This window comes from Palaemon carinicauda, chromosome 38, assembly GCF_036898095.1.
Source record: "Palaemon carinicauda isolate YSFRI2023 chromosome 38, ASM3689809v2, whole genome shotgun sequence".
Classification (NCBI taxonomy): domain Eukaryota; kingdom Metazoa; phylum Arthropoda; class Malacostraca; order Decapoda; family Palaemonidae; genus Palaemon; species Palaemon carinicauda.
In genome coordinates, this window is record NC_090762.1 from 14,061,470 (window position 1) to 14,080,032 (window position 18,563).

At 36.4% G+C, this 18,563-nt stretch overlaps 1 protein-coding gene across 1 annotated transcript in view; it reads left to right on the forward strand.

Annotated features, from left to right (window-relative positions):
- LOC137630241 (titin homolog) overlaps positions 1–15,166 on the forward strand; it is a 186,997-nt gene extending 171,831 nt beyond the window's left edge. The window contains exons 36-37 of the mRNA XM_068361699.1: positions 6,762–6,886; positions 11,792–15,166. Of these exons, the coding sequence (XP_068217800.1) occupies positions 6,762–6,886; positions 11,792–11,954 (288 nt within the window). The 3' untranslated portion in view covers positions 11,955–15,166. The remainder of the gene's footprint in view (positions 1–6,761; positions 6,887–11,791) is intronic.
- Positions 15,167–18,563: the final 3,397 nt, after the last annotated feature.

An 18,563-nucleotide genomic window follows, 5' to 3' on the forward strand; every position in this document is an offset into this window, starting at 1 on the left:
GCAAAATGCATTAGTGGCAGTTTAATGGAGTACATGTACTACGATGGTTTTTGCTAAACATTATTTCAAAGAAACCTTGCTTCCTTATTGACATTGATGGGCTTTAGATCCTATATAGGCTACTGTGATGGGACCTTATAACTTTTTTGGTTTCTGTAATTTATAATTTCCTTATTTTTGAAATACTGTATTTCAAATATGCTTAGAAAAAATCTGGAGTCTCGTATTGCAAAGATAGTTTACCATTAATCTAGACCACTTGAATTCATAATTCTAATAATTTTATACCGCATCCTAAGCCTATAATTGGCCTACCCCATTCATTCACTGACATCCCAACTCCATCAGTGAGAGGGAATCCACATGAACATCAGGGGAAGCCCATAAAAATTAACAGAATTTTAAATAGAAACTCCGTAATTTTTATTCTTACCTATGTTTATATACATGACAGCTCTCCTTCCCACTGACTTGTGTTGTCAAGTGCATAGTGAACAGTTCAATTTGAAACTGAAACGGTAAAGAGGCCATGGCTCTCTGCTTCTTGCCATTAACTGCTAGTGTTTCATTACTTTACTAGAAGTGTCTATTGATAGGGAAGAAAATGGGATTTTTTTCCAATTTCAGTGGTGAATGTTGACAAAATGAGCCTCTGGAGAAAAGCAATATGAACATCAGGTGAGTATAGAAATAACAAATTTCATTATCAAAAAGGTTTTTTTTTTTAATGCAAAAGGTGTTTAAGTCAACACTTTATTGATGAGCACAGTACTGCAATAGCAAGTTATAGTCTTCCATACAATACAATTCTGTATTTTAATAATCAATGACACAGCTTTATAATAAAATGAATAATATTGTTGAATTTTCATTTTATAAAAGTATTCAGTAAATTGCTGCATGGCTCCTCTGAAAGGAAAATGACAATTCCTAACTCTTACGAATGCTAACATCCAAAAATGGTCATGATTGGCTACTACGAGATCAAGTACTGTACTTTCTTACAATGTTTTGAGGCAGCAAAAAAAAAAAAAACCATCAAAGGCTCTTAATCAGTGGGGATTAATACAAAACTGGCATAGAGTTGGTGGTCAGGGTAGATATGGTACCCACTCTTATTAACTTCACATTGATCTCTTTGTTTTACTAGTACAATTTTCCTGTGCTACAGGATTAACAGATTGTGAATTGAGAAAGAATGAAATTCTATTTGATTGACTCATTTAAAATTTCTCTGGCGTTGTGACATCAGAGATCACTGATGCTGGCATTAAATGATGTAGTACTCAGCGTAGTAAAATATAATTAGTGGTAAAGCAACTGCAGGTTACTGGTAGGATGTAACATTCAGGATACAAGTATAGTACTGTATGAGTTTCACCAGCTTTTCTCTCTACTACTGTATATCATAATTACAAAGTTGAAACACGATTTAAACTGTCATACTTTACATATTTACTCTAACAATATATTACCTGGATAATACCACTTATCGCACGAGATGAAACATGATAATACATCAGAATATGTAACAGAATCAGTTCCATGTGTAATATTCTACAGCCAACATTTACTTCATAGGATTACAGTGTTTTTTGGGATGAAGTGGTAAATATAGTGATTTTATATTACAAATTAGCTAAAGCTTAAAGTGAATAAATGTGCTCTAGGACTGTTAGGCATGATTGTGGTAGACAGCCTAGATGGAAAATAATACTTCTGCCATAGAAAATAATTTGCCTATTCTAAAACACACAGCAGTCAATTGCTGTCACAATAGTAATCACCATTAGAAATATTAAATTATGTTATAAGTGACAAAGCTTGATCTTGCCTTCGGTACTGGGAAAGCTTTCATGCTATACTGTACTGCATCGCATGCACAGTAAATATATTTACAGATTTTTTTGTGTATAAGGGATGGAAAGTGCCACAATTATTGTATTTATGTATTAGTTGATTTATAGAGAAATCCTTTTATAAATACATACATTATTTGTTTTCAACACTAGAATGTAGAATGTGAATTTTTGAAATATAAATTATATGAATATACAAATTGCCAATTTTTGCAGATTTCTCATACTGAGTGTCACAGATTTTGAAAGATGTAGAATTAGATCAATTGTATCATAATTTTCACTGTAACTTATTGACAAATAGTTTTAGCCACTATACAATTGAATTAACCCATTGGTTGACCACATTAGGTCTGATGTAAATCTATTTTCCAAATTTGTGACAGATTTAAATGTTAAGGTAAACTTCAGGTTCATAAATCTGCATGACATATTAAGTAGTACTTTTACATTATGATGAAAAGACATGTACTTGGTCATGTCAGCATGTGCTCATCATTTCTAAAAATAACTGCATGCTTAAAACATTTTAGAACAGTTTAATTTATCAACAATATGCTATCAAAATAATTTGTAGAACTGATCTGTTAATTAGTGTTAGATGTGTGAACCGTTTACTAATTTTCATGAAAGACACTTTATTGAGGAGCCTCTTCAAGCTTTTGAGTACTTCAGTTTTATATTTTGAAGAGGAATACACCAAAATACAATAAGGATTACGATACCATTCCATCGGCTTCTGAAACACACAACTGACCGTCCCCTCGTCATTATGACACCGGATATATTGTACTTCAAAACTCATGAATATACTGTCCATCTCATATACAAGATTGTTTAAGGAGTGAAAACAGACATGCATTGATTCCCACAGTTTGAGAAATCTGGTGAGATATACCCGAATTACACTTCTGAACTACTTGAGGTGTGTGTTTATCATTTTTTAATGCCTTTTTTTCCCAAGACCTTGTAGTTCGGGAACACTACTCTTTACTAAGTATTTAGCCTTTCGGACTAACTTTGTCTTCATTTGTGTGTGCGTAGTATCTCTTCAAACATGTTCTTCAGTTGTGTTACAGTCCTCTTGAGGTGTGTCATACCCGACCATTGTAACTGCATGGAACTAACTAGAATTCAGTGGTTAAATGTTCTATACCTGACAATCTGACTCCTCTCTTCAGTGAGAGACCTGCCTTGGAACCAGGCATCCAGCATATTTCATTGAGCTTTGGCTTCTCGTCCATCGCTTCACATCATCAACTTGCAACATCAACGCAGCTTCAGTTACCACTGTGTCTCACATAAGCACCTCCAAAAGTATTTGTGAACAATTTATGAACTGTCGACTCATTTTCCTGTTGTGATGTGAAGGAAGACCCAGGATAATGAATTATTGAAGCTTAAGTTACTAACATATGCAAAGCCAACCAGTGCATTATAATTTTTCCGAGTAGAGCACATTGGTCATGCAACATCTCTTAACAGTGCTCAGATAGTGATGCTTTTGATTTTTAGGTTATTAAGAATTCCAAATCATTGATTCCAGTTTGTAAACATCACTGTTGTAACCATGCAATCATACACAAATAATATAGGATTATTAATAATACTGAAACCATATTTTGTAAGAAAAAGTAAGATTGCTTCCTCAAACTTCATTTGAAAACACTTTTTATAAGGTCTTTCATATCTATTCTTCTGGTTTGCAAGATGAAAGGAATGGGGAAAATACATAAAATATAGTGTACAGTAATGTATATGGAACTCTTGGGCTAATTGGTATCTTATCACTGATCTTTGAAAAGCATATCTAAACTACCATTTTGAATAGTACAGAATACAATCTGGATCACAAACATACCATTGTACAATAATCTTAGGTTTTTAGACTTCCCTAGTCCGAACACGTAACTCCTGAGAAAAAACTCAAGTTTTCCTTCATTGAACAGACAGGAACTATTCATAATTATTTGTTATGCTTGGTTGCCTTATAATTTTGTGATTGGTTCATTGATGCTCATGCAGGCAATATGTTGCTTGCTTTAGCTAGGTAGTTAATTGTTGAGATAGTTTTCTTTTTGTATGACATACTGAATATTAATTTTTATATGAAATAACATTTTAATCTAAATCCAAAGTTTAGCTGTATTTTCAGATTATACCCCACTGCTTCATGTCCAGAAAACAGTTTTTCTGTCATCAGATGCATTGTTAAGTTATTGAGATAACTATACTTCTTGTGTTTCCAAATGATCATGATCTAGAAATTATTTCATGATGATAATATAAATGTCATTTGTAAAAAGAGTGGTTAACACTAGATAAAATTAAGTATTTCTATGAGACTAATAAACCATTTATAAACCATTTTCCTTTCAAATGCTAATGCTGTTAAAGTCAGTATTTTCTGTTTAAATGCAATGTTTTGTTTTTCTTATGTTCTGTCTTTCCTCTACCAGTCATCCAATAGTGTTAGTCACGTGTGGAGGATACTGTTCATATATGTATATATATGTAAAGGGCAATAAACAGTGTTTGCTTGCAGGATCAATATGTATAACAAAGCAAATTGACAGGTATCCCCAGAGCTGTGACTTTGCATCTTCAGAAAGCAGTGTTTTGTGTATATTAAAGCAGTATCTTTTATCAATATCTACAGTAGTAGCTTGTTCATGTTAGGAATTTTATTGTCTTAGTTCTCAAATTTGTATTTAAATTCGTTAATAAATTATTATATTGATATTAAACAGTGTTAGTTCTCCTATGACCAATGATGTGTTTTCTTATAAATGAAAATAATTATTACAATGAGGTAAGATATAATGATTTATAAGGTGTGTTGTTTGGTCTAATTCAGTATTTACTTGTGTTATTTATATTTAGTTTTGTCAATTCTGTATTTTATGAGGTTTTATATATTGTATTGTTCAGTAGTGTATGACAAATATTACTAACATTGTTTTGTATTCTTATAACTAATACAGTATTTAGCTTATATTAATACTTACGTTTTCTCGTAATTTATGCAACCTTGTTTTGAATGTGGTTTTAAATAATTTTGGAAACTTTTGTATTGTATGGTTTTCTTACTTTAAGAGTATAATTCTAGTTACTAGATAATGGCCCTTTTACAGTAAACATCTAAAGGGTAATCGTGGCTTAAAGAGTATTCTTCTAGTTACTAAAAAGTTTTCTATATACATTAAGTGTTAAAGAGGTAGTTGTGAGGAATTCTCCAGAATGCTATATTACTGTTATGAAATAACTAGCATATGTCATATCTTTTAGTAAATGCTTTGGCCTTTTTTTTTTAGCAAATAGATTAAAATGTATGAAAACTCTTCACTACAGCATTGCTAAATATTCACTGCCTTGCTGCTAGTGCGTATACAGTACTATAAACAGTGAATATGAATAATGAAAGGCAACTTAATTCTTGCTCATTTATGATACACTGAGTTCATATACCTCAAACTGAGCTACCACTTTGACTGGTTTAAAGCTAACGAGACATGCAGTGTAATAACCTTGATTTAATCTATTTTAAGGATATCTGGTAAAGTGCAAAGTACTGTATATTGTACAGAGAAGTGCATGAAAGTAACAAAATGCAGAAATTTACATGGAATAAAACCATCAGAATAATTCTTCGTTTTGAAGCTAAAGAATTACTCTACAACATTAGCTCATTACAGTAAAACCATAAATGTATAAAATTTATACTGTACTAGTACAGTATTTACATTATTGTGCATAGCCTAGGATGGTATTCACTTCTTTGTCATTTATATTAGCCTGTATTTGCTCATACCAATGTAATGAAGACAGTACTGAAATCATAGCCACATTTCTTCCCTCACAATGGAACAGATTTTTTATTGCTGTTACCGTGGGTTTTTTCAATGCTGTTACAGCAGCTTTTTAACTTGCGTGGGACAAAAACACATGATAATTAAATTTCCTTGCAACAACTTCAAACTACATTATGAAAAACTTAGTTATGTACAGTCTGATTTTTCATGAATCATTGGAAGTGAATGCTGTAAAATTTACGAATAAATGCTAAATCTACATATTCATATTCAATGGATGTGAGTTTGCAAGGATATATTCTAAAGATTACAAGTTGAGTCTTTTTCCTTAATCACTGATATAAGTAGCCTATATTTTGGTGATTAAAACCACCAATACAATATACTTTTTTTGTAAAATTTTAGAAATTACATATATATTTTTCTTCTGACAGTTCTGTCAGTCAGGTAATGCTTGTCAAGTACTTTTTGTATGGTTTTACCACAACCACATTCGTATTACATAAATGTGGCCTTTTCATGTCAGGGAACTTACATAGATATATACAATATATATATATACAGTATATATATATATATATATATATATATATATATATATATATATATATATATATATATATATATATATATATATATATATACACACATGAGTATATATACAGTATATGATAAGCATGTTAATTAATGTATTTCAAGAGTATAAAGTAGATTTTACATAAGAAGAGGTGCATGTTTTGAATGCTAGTAAATTAATTGTGCTTTAAAAACATTATATTTAATACAGGTATATTATCACATTTATATGTGAAAATTTTCGAACAGATTAATTTCAGCTTGTTTTGAACTAAAACTGTAAAACAATTTCAGGAATCATTGTTCTCTATCTGCAGTATTGAATACGTTCATGTAAATCCACATTAACGTGACTAGCTTTCAACAACAAATACAGACAATTTATGAGTACATAATAAGGCTTAAATTAACTTTGTGAAATATTAATGAAACAGGAGTACAGTACTGTACATTATTTAAAAAAAAAAGATACATACTCACTCAAGATACATTCTAACAAGTATTTATTTCATAGGGTGGTGGGGGAGACAAGTGCATGTTGTGTGACCGCACAGTTTATGCAATGGAGAGATTAGAAGTTGCAGGACGTGTGTTGCACAAGAACTGCTTCAAGTGCTGCAAATGTAATACAAAGCTCAGGTACGAAAACTTGAATTCTATTTTATTTTTTGTATTCCTATAATTTTTTTTTTTTGTTACATTAAATTTTACTTCAATCTCTTTAAGGTTGAGATATACTGTTTTTCTTTCTTCATTTATGTATGTGTACTGTTTCTGTGAATTTCATTCACACAAACCTATGACTGATTATTGGTCCATCACAGTAAAAAGTTACTTCCAGATAGGAAGAAACTGACAAGTTATCATCAAAACAATTGCTGACCAGATACTACTTTGCTAGCCAACTGGTATATTATTGAGTTTGGGTGTTTTTAAGAGGGCGGGAATGTATTTTTTTTTAAATTATTTTATATGGGAAAAATTGATTTGAAATACGAGTAAATTGACATAAAGAGCTCTGTCCTGGAATGCATTATGCTCATATCTCAAGGGATTACTGTAGGTCCAATCAGTACAGCAGTGTCTCCCACGATCTTTAGAGTATGTGAAGGCAGTAGATACCAAGAGATGCAGTGCTGCATTATTATTATTATTACAGGCTAGGCTATAGTTGTAAAAGCAAGATGCTATAAGCCCAGGGGCTCCAACAAGGAAAAATAGCCCAGTGAGGAAAGGAAACGGGAATAAATACACTGCAAGAGAAAAATGAACAATCAAAATAAAATATTTCAAGAACAGTAACAGCATTAAATTACATCCATCGCATATAAATTACAAAAACTTAAAAAAAAACAAGAAGAGAAATAAGATAGAACAGCATGCCCGAGTGTACCCACAAGCAAGAGAACTCTAAACCAAGATAGTGGAAGGCAATGGTACAGAGGCTATGGAACTACGAAAGAATAAAGAACAATGGTTTGATTTTGGAGTGTCCTTCTCCTACAAGAGCAGCTTATCATAGTTAAAGAGTCTTATCAAGAGGAAGATAGCCACTGAACAACTACATTGCAGCAGTTAACTCCTTGAGGCAAGAAGAATTGTTTGATAATCTCAGTGTTGTCAGGTGTATGAGGACAAAGGAGAATGCGGTAAGAATAAGCCAGACTATTTGGCGTATGTGTAGGCAAAGAGAAAATGAGCCATAACCAGAGTGAGGGATCCAATGTAGTACTGTATGGCCAGTCAAAGGACTCAATAAGTCTCTAGCAGAAGTATATCAGCATTATATAACAAGAGAAGTGTTACATACCAAGAGAAGTGGTACGGTACATACCAAGAGACTAGGCACATACCAAGATCGTACCCAGCGCTGAGTAGGTGAGGATACAAGAGCCTACCCGCCTGTTTCTAGTATTCAGCCTTGTACAATATCGAGCTCTCATTTTCTCAATCAGGAAAAAAGGCCCCTTACCATCCCCAATAGGTTGGATACCTAGTGCAGTACATTCCTGCCTCGTGAACATCCCTAGAGTGACTGGTGGTTCCTGCAGGCCTGGAAGTTCTTGAAGAGGACTTTGGTAGAGTATTAGAGTTCTTTGATTCCTTCCAGGGAAGGAGATAGAACTCTAGCATCAAAGGCCGTTTGGAGTTGCCCTTCCTGACTTTCGCCGGAGGTGGAGAGCTCTCTGTGCAAAGAGAACCTTCCTCCGAAGGTGGGAGGGAGGAAATCCGTCCCTTGCGAGGCTCCCTCGGCAGAGGTGAGGCGGGAGAGCGACCGGAAGGAGAGTCTAACAGGAGTCAGTTTCACCCTAGGTGATGTTACCGCATCTGAAACTCCTCTTTTCCTCTCCAGGGGAGAAGAAGCCGAGGCTCTTTACAGGGGCACTGTTGGTGCCATCGGATGTTGCTAGGTCACAGAAGAGTGAGTTGAAAACACAGGCCTGAAGGTTTGCATAACTGCTCTGACCATGGCACTGAATCAAGGCTGCTTGCTGACAGTGGCACTGTCAAAAAGCCCTCCTGAAGAGAAAGGGACCGAAGGTTCCCTGTGAGGAGTCTCGACCGATGGTTGATGCAGTGGGTCCACTATCAAAGATGGTATCTTTGGTATCTTGAACCCTTCTGTGGAGCCCTTTCCCTCGTTTGCGGCGAGGGGAATGGGGCGACGGTGACCTGTCAAAAATCTACCTTCCTGTTCCTTTTGACAGAAAGATTTCCTTGAAGTTGGAGAAACTTGTTCCACTGTAGAGCGCTTAAGTGCAGGAGAGCGCTGATGCCTTGAATAACGCTGGCGAGCCGGGAAGTGCTGAAGCACCGGAGAGCGCTGGCGAGCTGGGGAGTGCTGAAAGTGCAGGAGAGTGCTGGTGAGCTGGAGAGCACTGGTACGCAGGCAAGCACAGGTGCGCAGATGGGCGCGGATGAGCGGTGGCAAGCTGGAGAGCACTGACAAGGTGGAGAACGCTGGCGTGCAGTTGAGTATTGGCACAAAGAGAGAGCACTAGCGAGCTGAAGAGCGCTGACGCGCAGAAGAGCGTTGACGAGCTAGAGACCGTTGATGTACAGGAGAGCGCTGTTGAGCTAGAGAGCGCAGATGCACAGGAGAGCGCTGTTAAGCTGGAGAGCACAGGTATGCTGGCAAGTGTTGGTGTGCGGGCGAGCTGGCATACGCTGGCATTTGGCAAGGGGCGAACGTGCTGGCGATCAGGAGATTGCTGAGGCATTGGAGAGTGGTGAAGCGCAGGAGAGTGCTGATGTGCTGGAGGGTGCTGATATGTTGGCGAGCGTTGACACGCAGGAGAGCGTTGACGAGCTGGGCGCTGACGAGTTGTTGGTGAGCGCTGGTGCACTGATGAGTGCTGGCACGTTGGAGAAGATCTGGAACGGCGAGTAGGGTGGCCTGTTCACTAGGGCGAGTGACGTTTGGACACATCACGAGCAGGCAGGCGTAGTACAGAAGTCAGGAATGGAGAAAGCAGGTCAGAAGGTCGGCGAGAAGCAGAAGATTGCCGAGTGGGAAGGTCGGGAAAATGGACGTACCCTTTGGAAGGGCGAACATCCTCCGAAGGGGATCGCACGCAATCCACAGAAGAGTACAAGGCCGAAGTCCAAGGAATAGCAGCAGCGTCATCAGGATAAGGTCCAGCAAAGGGCGAAGGTCGAGGGGCAGAAGACAACGGAAGCGAAGGCTCCTCTGCGGGGAAGATTGTAAAGACGAGGCTTAAGAGGCAAAGAGGTCCCTTTTCACCGATGGTGAAGGGACACCTCTAAGGCAAAGCAGAGGGCAAGCTCTGTGAGATCAAAGATGCCCTCTGGGGACCAGTGGATCAGCAAGCTGACCTTTGGAAGCAGCAGTCCTCCGTGGAGGAGTCTCTATGAGTGAAATCCTCCTCTGAGAACAAATACTCGCAGGAGAGACAGAAGAAAGACTTTGCTTCCCATTCGAAGGATGATAAGGTATGGGGAAAGTGCAGTCGGCAGCAACAGCTGAAGAGTCTGAAGGGGAAAGGGCGTTGGCAGCAGCAGCAGAAGACACCTCACACACCACTACCCCGATACACGACAGAGGATCCACTTCCGAAGTCGACGAAGGCTGCACACTAGCACCACAGATGATGAGCTGCAGCAAGGAGTCCTTGGAGGGCAGACCCGGAAGCCCCAAGGACGACAGCACCTGAATAAAAGTCCTCACACAGGGGGAGAGGGGGGGGGGTGGGGCTGCTTCGCTAGGGGAAGCAACACCATCTCTCGAGGACCTGGGTTGATCAATTGAAGGGCCTTCGAAGGAAAAATATCCCGCTTTGACTTCTTCTGCCAGCGCTCAAACCTTTCCCACTGGGAGGCAGATCACTCCCGACACTCACACAACTTATTTTTGCATCACCCCATTGACCTCCAACGGCTGGACAAAGGGTGTGACGATCGGTGTCCACGCCCGACATGAAGGTACCTCAGGTACACATGGTCGGCAGAAGTCAACACAAACACACTAATAAAGAGAAAGCACAAAAAAAAGCATTAATGGCAGTCCAAAATAACTTGGTAAGGATAAAGAACGACAACGACCGTTCATCATCCGAGCCAAAAGCAAAGTGAGATAAATCCCAGGTGTGTGAGTGGGGGCGGTAGCAAGCTACCACCCACTACCCCTGCTAACTGGCGGAATGGGTAGTTAACCCTCGCTAAATTCTAATGGCTTGTCCTTTCAGCTTCACCGAAAGTATTACCCCTAATAAATAGCTTAGGTTTGTATTCCAGTTACAGAACAAAGAAGGTGCAAACAGGTCTCCTCTTCCAAAGATCAGTTACCGCTAAAGACCCAGGTCCTTCATGGATAACTATTCCGAGATCCCCATCTAACCTTTAGTGGGCGCAGAATTAGACCTAAAGGTCCATTCGGTTCCTTAAGGCTCTTTTCCCCCTGGCAAGCTTCTTCCGCAACCTGGCCTTCCAGTTAAAGGGATAAATGGAAAGGCAGAAAGGATCACAGAATTCAGTGACTTCGTGCATAATCTATGAGGGTACAGCACAGTCAGTATGAGTGGCATAACATTTCAGACCTGCTTGCTAAATTTGCTCGTGCTCTACCAGAAATCACCCCTTACTGGCAGTAACTACCAACACCATTATAAATTTTAACAACCAAGTTTCCAGCTTCACTGAAATCATACTCCCTATTAAAGAATGAAGCTTTGTATCCATTCTGTATAGGAAAAAACATTTAACCAAGCTGATGAATTTTGTCGTTTTATTGTGCTTTTATGATGAAGTCAAGTAAAGTAGCTTCTATAATCATAAAAAGTTGAAAATCATCATGTGTACAGTATGCTTTTATAAAGCCTACAGTGTGTGCTCTATCTTTATCTAGAACCAATTTTTGATATCATGAGAAACCAATCATGCGTATTATTATGTCAATATTCTATGGAGGAAATACATTAATGAAAAATATTTTACTTTATCCAATTTACAACACCCCTTTAACTTTCGTTTAAGTTACATAACTGCCTATTATTAGTGATTTCTAACAATGTTTATTTTTTTCAGTATGAACACATTCTCCATAGGTGGCGAAGACATGTATTGTACGACACATTATAAACAAGCTTTCACTGAAAAAGGAACATATGACGTGTTTACACCTAACAAGGGCAAATGGACACGGAAAATTGAAGCAACAAATTCGGAGTCACCGAAGAGTCAAGAGTGAAAGTTATTAAAGTAATTTAGTTTATTTACCTGGGGACCATGTTAACCTGTGTTTTGGGATTGGAGGTAGAGCACAATTGTTAAATCTTGTACAAATCTAGTTTGGACTGGAATCTTTGTAGTTTTCTTTGGAATATTGTTGTACAAGATACAATAGTAGATCCTTTTATATCATATAGTATAGTATTAACTTGAACTTTCACCAAAACAGCGAAGGTTCAGTACTTGCAGGGATATGTACCTTTTCATTTGAAAATAATTAGGCGATATTTGAATATTATGGTTATGTTTATTTGAATAAAATTACTGTAATTAGCTACAGTACAGTATTCTCTAATGAAATATATCCAGTTGAGCATTTAATAGAATTATGTTCATGAATGGCAATGTGCTCTACTCTCTCCCATTGGAAATATTATCACAGACGAAGTTTAGGACCAGGAAGTGAGAAATGTCGTGCCTAGTCTTCAGTGCCCTATGCCACATAAGATCTCTTATCTGAGCGATATTCTCTTCCCACCATCATGTAATTCTCCCTGAATATCATCTACAGATCTGATAAATGACCTTATCAAAAATATACAGGCAAAGTGAAGTGATATCTCTTGGCACTTGTTCAGCAAGTATTCCGGAGATAATCTTCAGTTCACATCCGCACATCACTTCTCTAGCCTGACCAATATTTTCTAAAATGTATCATTTGCACTAAAAGTGTAGTACAGTATCATATCATATCAGATAAGTATTATAGTATTCACATCTGGTCATTGGGTGTGACTTTTGAATTAGACTAGTCAGTGCACTTTTTCACCATATTAATATGTTAGGTGAATATTAAAAATAAAGTCAACTGCCATACCCCAAAATCCGTATCCAATTACTACTTGCATAATTGGAGAAATTGTCAGTTTGATAAAGTTTCACATCCACGATTCCCCCTCAACGCAGAGGTCTGGGGTTGGCACTTGGTATAACTTAAGTTTTAGCGCCACCTGTGACCTGTTGCCAGTTGAACCGCAAGTTGCACTGGCACTGGGTCCATCTCAGATGGCACAAATATTTCTACTGCTGTGATTATTTTTTTTAAGCTTCATATGAACAATGTATCATTTTGCTTTCTGTAGATTAGAAGAGAAAATGTTTTTGTGATTTAGATGTCAGTACATCATATTTCGGTTGAGAAGTTCCTGAGTTGAAGTAAGTAGCAGAGTTTACTTACAAACATATAGAACCTTAATTTCTTGATCTTGAAATGTGATCTTTCCTCACCTTTGCATTTCTACAGTAAAGTTCATATGTGACCTGAAAGATATGTTCAGTCCTAAAAGAATAAAAAGATTTGTGACCTTGAAGATCAAAAGTAAAACGATAATTGAGAGGCTATTACTAGAATTAAAAAGCACAGCAATGATTCCCCAAAAATTTACAAACATTTAGTATAAACTTTTTTTATCCACTGCTTTCATCTTTGATCTTGTTGTGTACAACAATTTATGTAATATATACATATCTTTCCTTATTAGTACTACGCAAGGCAAGTCAAGGTTTGAAAAATACAGTGCAGTATTTACAGTACACCAAGAGTTTGGAAATACAGTTTCATGTCACGTAATCAATATAAGTTTATCCCATTTCAAACAAGGTTGAAATGCTCGAGCCCAAAATAAATTTGTATTTAAAAGTACCATTTATCAGTAATTTGAAATAACTCATGGTTCAAGCACCTAAACATAAAGACTGAAAAGGCATTCTTATATGACAAGTACTTTCATGTTACCATAGTAGAACTTTACTGTCAACATGAGATCTGAATTATTTTATGCATTTGTATGATAACGTCTATCTTTGGCTCACAACATTTGACGCTTTCATTGATAAACATTTGACAAGCAGAAAATGAAACTGCTGGTACATTCATATATCAATTGTTTTGTAATTTATGTAAAATGTGCATAGTTATTAGGTCTGTAGATATGAATAAAAGAGAAAGTACTTTTGGTTGCACCAATAGATAACATGGCTGACTCTTGGAAAACATACCATAATTAAGATGAAAAGTAGCACTTTTCACTCTTCAGTCGTAAGCAAAAAGTTTGAGAATGAATGAATGGACCCTTAGATTCAAACATCCTTTCTAATAATAAAGTATAAGCCCTTAGTCCAAATAAGAAAAGGTAAAAGGGTTGTAACACGATTAATACTTTACCGAAGAGGTCATTTTGATTTCAATCTAAATTTATTTTGACATTTTTAAGTAGAACATTCACAACCAGTGTACATTTCAAACACTGCTTGCATCTCTTGTATACACAGTACAGTATATACTGTACAGGACTGTATTGTGTATACTTCACCTTTCTACTATATATCTATTTGACTGTCAGTATTATCCCCATATGTTGTGCATGCCAGTACTTCATGACGATTATAGCTTCCTTTGAAATCATTCCACAACCTTCTGACAAATTCTGTTACACAATCTGATTTTTCATTCATTTTGCAGTGGCATGAGGGTATCAAAATGCTCTCCATGTATTAAGTTTTCTTGTTCTGAATTTATGATCTCACGAGGTCAAGTGTAATTTCATTAGTTTGGAGCTTTAGTACCCTTTGATATTCTGTTTACAGAGTATAACAAAGTAAGATTCCTGTAACCATTTTCATATCTTACAATCGTGCCTTGTATCATATCAAAGCGAAAAGTCATCCGTCCACATTGTGTTTTATGCTTACATAGCTAAGCAAACATTCTTTGCTAATATAAGAGAGGCTGATTTCTTTTCTTTTTTTTTTTCAAAATTTTTAAGATATTTATGTCACGATATGCCTCATGATCCTTAACCTGTTTTCTGTACTTCTCATGTGTGTCATGTGACTCTTGATTGCTTTGATTTTATATTCTATGCATCTTGTTCTACAGCCTATGAATCTTTTCCATTTCTCCCTTCCAGTGTATATCTGGCTTGTGAGCAATTACCCATGAATCTTATATATTGAAATATGGCACATATACCCATTGGTTTCTGGAAATTTCATATTACTGTAATTTTAATTCTTAAGAAGAATAAATAATAATGAGTCAGCCTTGTTTTAAATTGTAATTTAGTGGTTTTGGTCATTTTAGTGACCTAAACAAAAGGATATATTCTTTAGTCATTTTCACATCCTATTGTACTTATGCCATGCGGGCAAAATAAAGGTGCAGAGTACTGATTTTATCGTTTTACTATTCTACCTTCAGAAATGATTAAATTTATTCCCTAACTCATCATTAATGTTTTACTCGAAACTAAAAATAATTCTCTTAGAGAGTTAGGCATGGAAGGAGTTTTTTCACTGATTTCTAGTTCTGTACACTTTCTGTATTAACTCATATCTATATCATATATGATATTTCTATCACAGTACTATATATCTATGAAATCTCCCCTGATGTTCATATTGCTTCTTCTCCAGAACAACGGTTTAATTGGGATTTACCGGTAAAATTTAAAATATTAAAAAATTTTCTTTTACCCCAAACAATACATACCATTTAGAAAGCCATTGAGACACCTAGCAGTAAACTATAGGAAACTGAGGGTGTCACATAAAGAAATATAGCTTTTGGTTTCCAAGTTGATCTGGTAGTGACCAAACACACTCCAAGATTGTTTACATATGTCTTCCACTGGCTTAGTTTATATTTATTGCCTGGAATGTGCATGAAAATTATTTCTGGGAGATCATGTTTTGCATTCCCTTGTATCATTTTTGGGACCATTCTGTGATTTAATTATTGCTGTGAAGTGTGTGTTTCAATCTCAGTACCACTAATGAGAAAATATATTTAAATGGTTGATAATCAAGTTAACAGTTCTAGCGAGACAAGGAAGAATTGAGTAGTTGATTGCAAAGGGATGACGATAATACTGACACGCCACCACTGTAGACAACACACCACTTGTCTTTTTTTCAATAGTGATGAGCTTCACAAAGTCCCAGCATAACTCGTTCCCTTTGTTTAAACTTCCGAAGTCCAGTGAATCCTCCCTTAGTCTTTGTAATTTTGGTCCTTCCTAACCTGTTGTTAAACCCACCCCAACCTCCCATTGTATTTCTAAATTAATGGTTTCATTCGGTGAGGGTTCTGAACATACGCTGCGCTCCACAAATTTAAACCCATAGCATAGAGCTTCAAAATCTTTACATACTCTACTCTAGTTTCTTCTGATACTAAATTCTTGAATTCAGCAATTCTAGTCACTATAATATCAAATTAGATTGTGAGGCAAAACACCAAATGAGTTGTCTTGATCCTATATCCCACCACTTGTTGAAGCAAGCGCTTATCACCAGTTTCCCCATCATCAGTCTCATTTTAAATACAGTATGTAAACGGTATGTCCTATCATATGACTTCCTTAAATTTCGAAAATTTCACTTAATTTGGATTGTTTTCATTATGTTTCAGACAACAATATTCACCGTTCACTGGCAAGCTCGACCACTAGGTCGTCTCACTAACTTTAACTGGGTGCCAGTATATACAAATCTAATATGAGTCTACGCACTCTCGCTGTTACCTCCTTCTTAAAGGGTAGCCCTATTAAGATAAAACACCAATAAATCAGCTTATATCCACATGGATTCTCCTGCAGGACAGGAAAATGAGAAAGAGGAAACTCAAACTATGAAAGTGAAGAAATACCTCCTTTGCAATCTTTACAAAACCTTATTGCTAGATATACAGTACTATATTCTAATAAAGGGATGAAAACAAGTTTGTTAGTATCTTATCCTATTAAATTGAAATATTTACAACTTCTAAGGCAGTTTACACACTTAATCTCCCCAACTTTGTTATAAATACAAGGAATTGTTGTTTCGAGTTCAGACATACTGGAGATTAAGGTTCACACTTAGTGCGTAGACCCTCTTTAACAGAGACGTGTCAATTGATATAAAGTAAACAGTTCAAATACCTGACCTCTTCTTGGAGGACGATTTATTTAACAGTTTAGATCTGAATACTTTACTGAATCTCCAAAAGCCACCCAAATTTTAATTACAATGGCAACCCAACTACCTCTTATTCTGTCCCCCTTTGGCAACACTGCTGTTTTGACAATCGGTTGCGACCTAACAGATGTGGGGAAGGATGGGTGGGACTAGCTACATTATCTAGGTAAGTATTAATATTAATGTTATTATGAAAATTCCATATTAATAAACATTACCTGAAGATAATATATCTAGTCCAATTATCAACATTGAAGCGGAGGTGGGATCTGAAAAAATTCCTCCCTTTTAGACATGGGCAGAATAGGAGGAATGAGAAGAAATGTAAGAAACCATCAAACTTAACTCACAAACTAAACTGTTTTGCCGACAAACCAAGACAGGCAACCCAAAGATGAGTTAATGGTCAGACCAACTAGTCTCCAGGACCTGTCCAAGGGGAATTGTCCAGAGAGCAGCAAGAGTACAAGTTCTACCAAATGTCTTGAACATTACTCTTGTGCTAAAAGAAGGAGAGAGAGAGAGAGAGAGAGAGAGCAGTGAGTAACCCTGCACCAAGAAATTGTGACCCACGGGTCTCAACCCCGGGACCGCTCCAAGGTGACAGCAAGGGCTCAGGGCTCTGCCTTTCTATATAGAGCCTCCCTTGATGTTTATATTGTTTCTCACTTGAAGATGGCTTTTGGGCCTCTATTATAGTACGATACTGAGAAAATCTAGTAGCTAAGGCAATGACCATGCCCTTCTGTCTCTGCATCAATCTTGCTAAATTTTAATAAGTAAACTTTTACTCCTATATATTCTCTTTGACTTTTACTCTAGTAAATTCTCAAGTTATAAGTGTTATTCTAGTTATAATTGACTGTCACGGATGTCTTCTAGATTTATAAATATTTACAGCGAAGTTTGTTCAAGGGAATTCTTTCTGGACATTCATGATCTGCATTATCTTCATATCTCGTGGCAAAGGCAATGCAGTATAGTAGGCCCCCGCCATACGACATTAATCCGTTCCGGAGTTGGTATCGTATGGTGAAAATGTCGTATGGCGGGCAATAGAATAGCTAATGCGTGCAAAACCCCAGGTAAAAACATTGAAAATTAGTACGTAACAAAATAGTATAGTAAGCACTGTACTACAGTATACTTATATATAATATACAGTACATGTACTGTAAAGTATATAATTAAATAACATTACAGGATAAATAAAAATTATATACTGTACAGTACTGTAGAGGAAAAATTAAATTTTATTTACCTTTGGAGTGACGTGACTTGAGCTGGTAGTGGGTGGTGGCAGAGGGGGGAGGAGACGGTAGATATAAAAACGTATCAATGCTAATTATGTTATGTACACTTAATAATGAATATATTCTTACTATTGAACACTTAAAATTAAAAATGCTTTTTTTTATTATTTTTGTCTTTTGAAATTTTTTTTTTACTTTTTTTTTTTAGAACTTAAAAAATTACTCTTTTTTAGCTTTTTTAATAGAATCACTTATATCACCTTTGCTTTCTGACACTTCTCTTTTGGAGAAATATCTATCCAAAGACGCCTGTTTCTGACCATTCCTCAACATATTTCTAAAATGACTCATACACT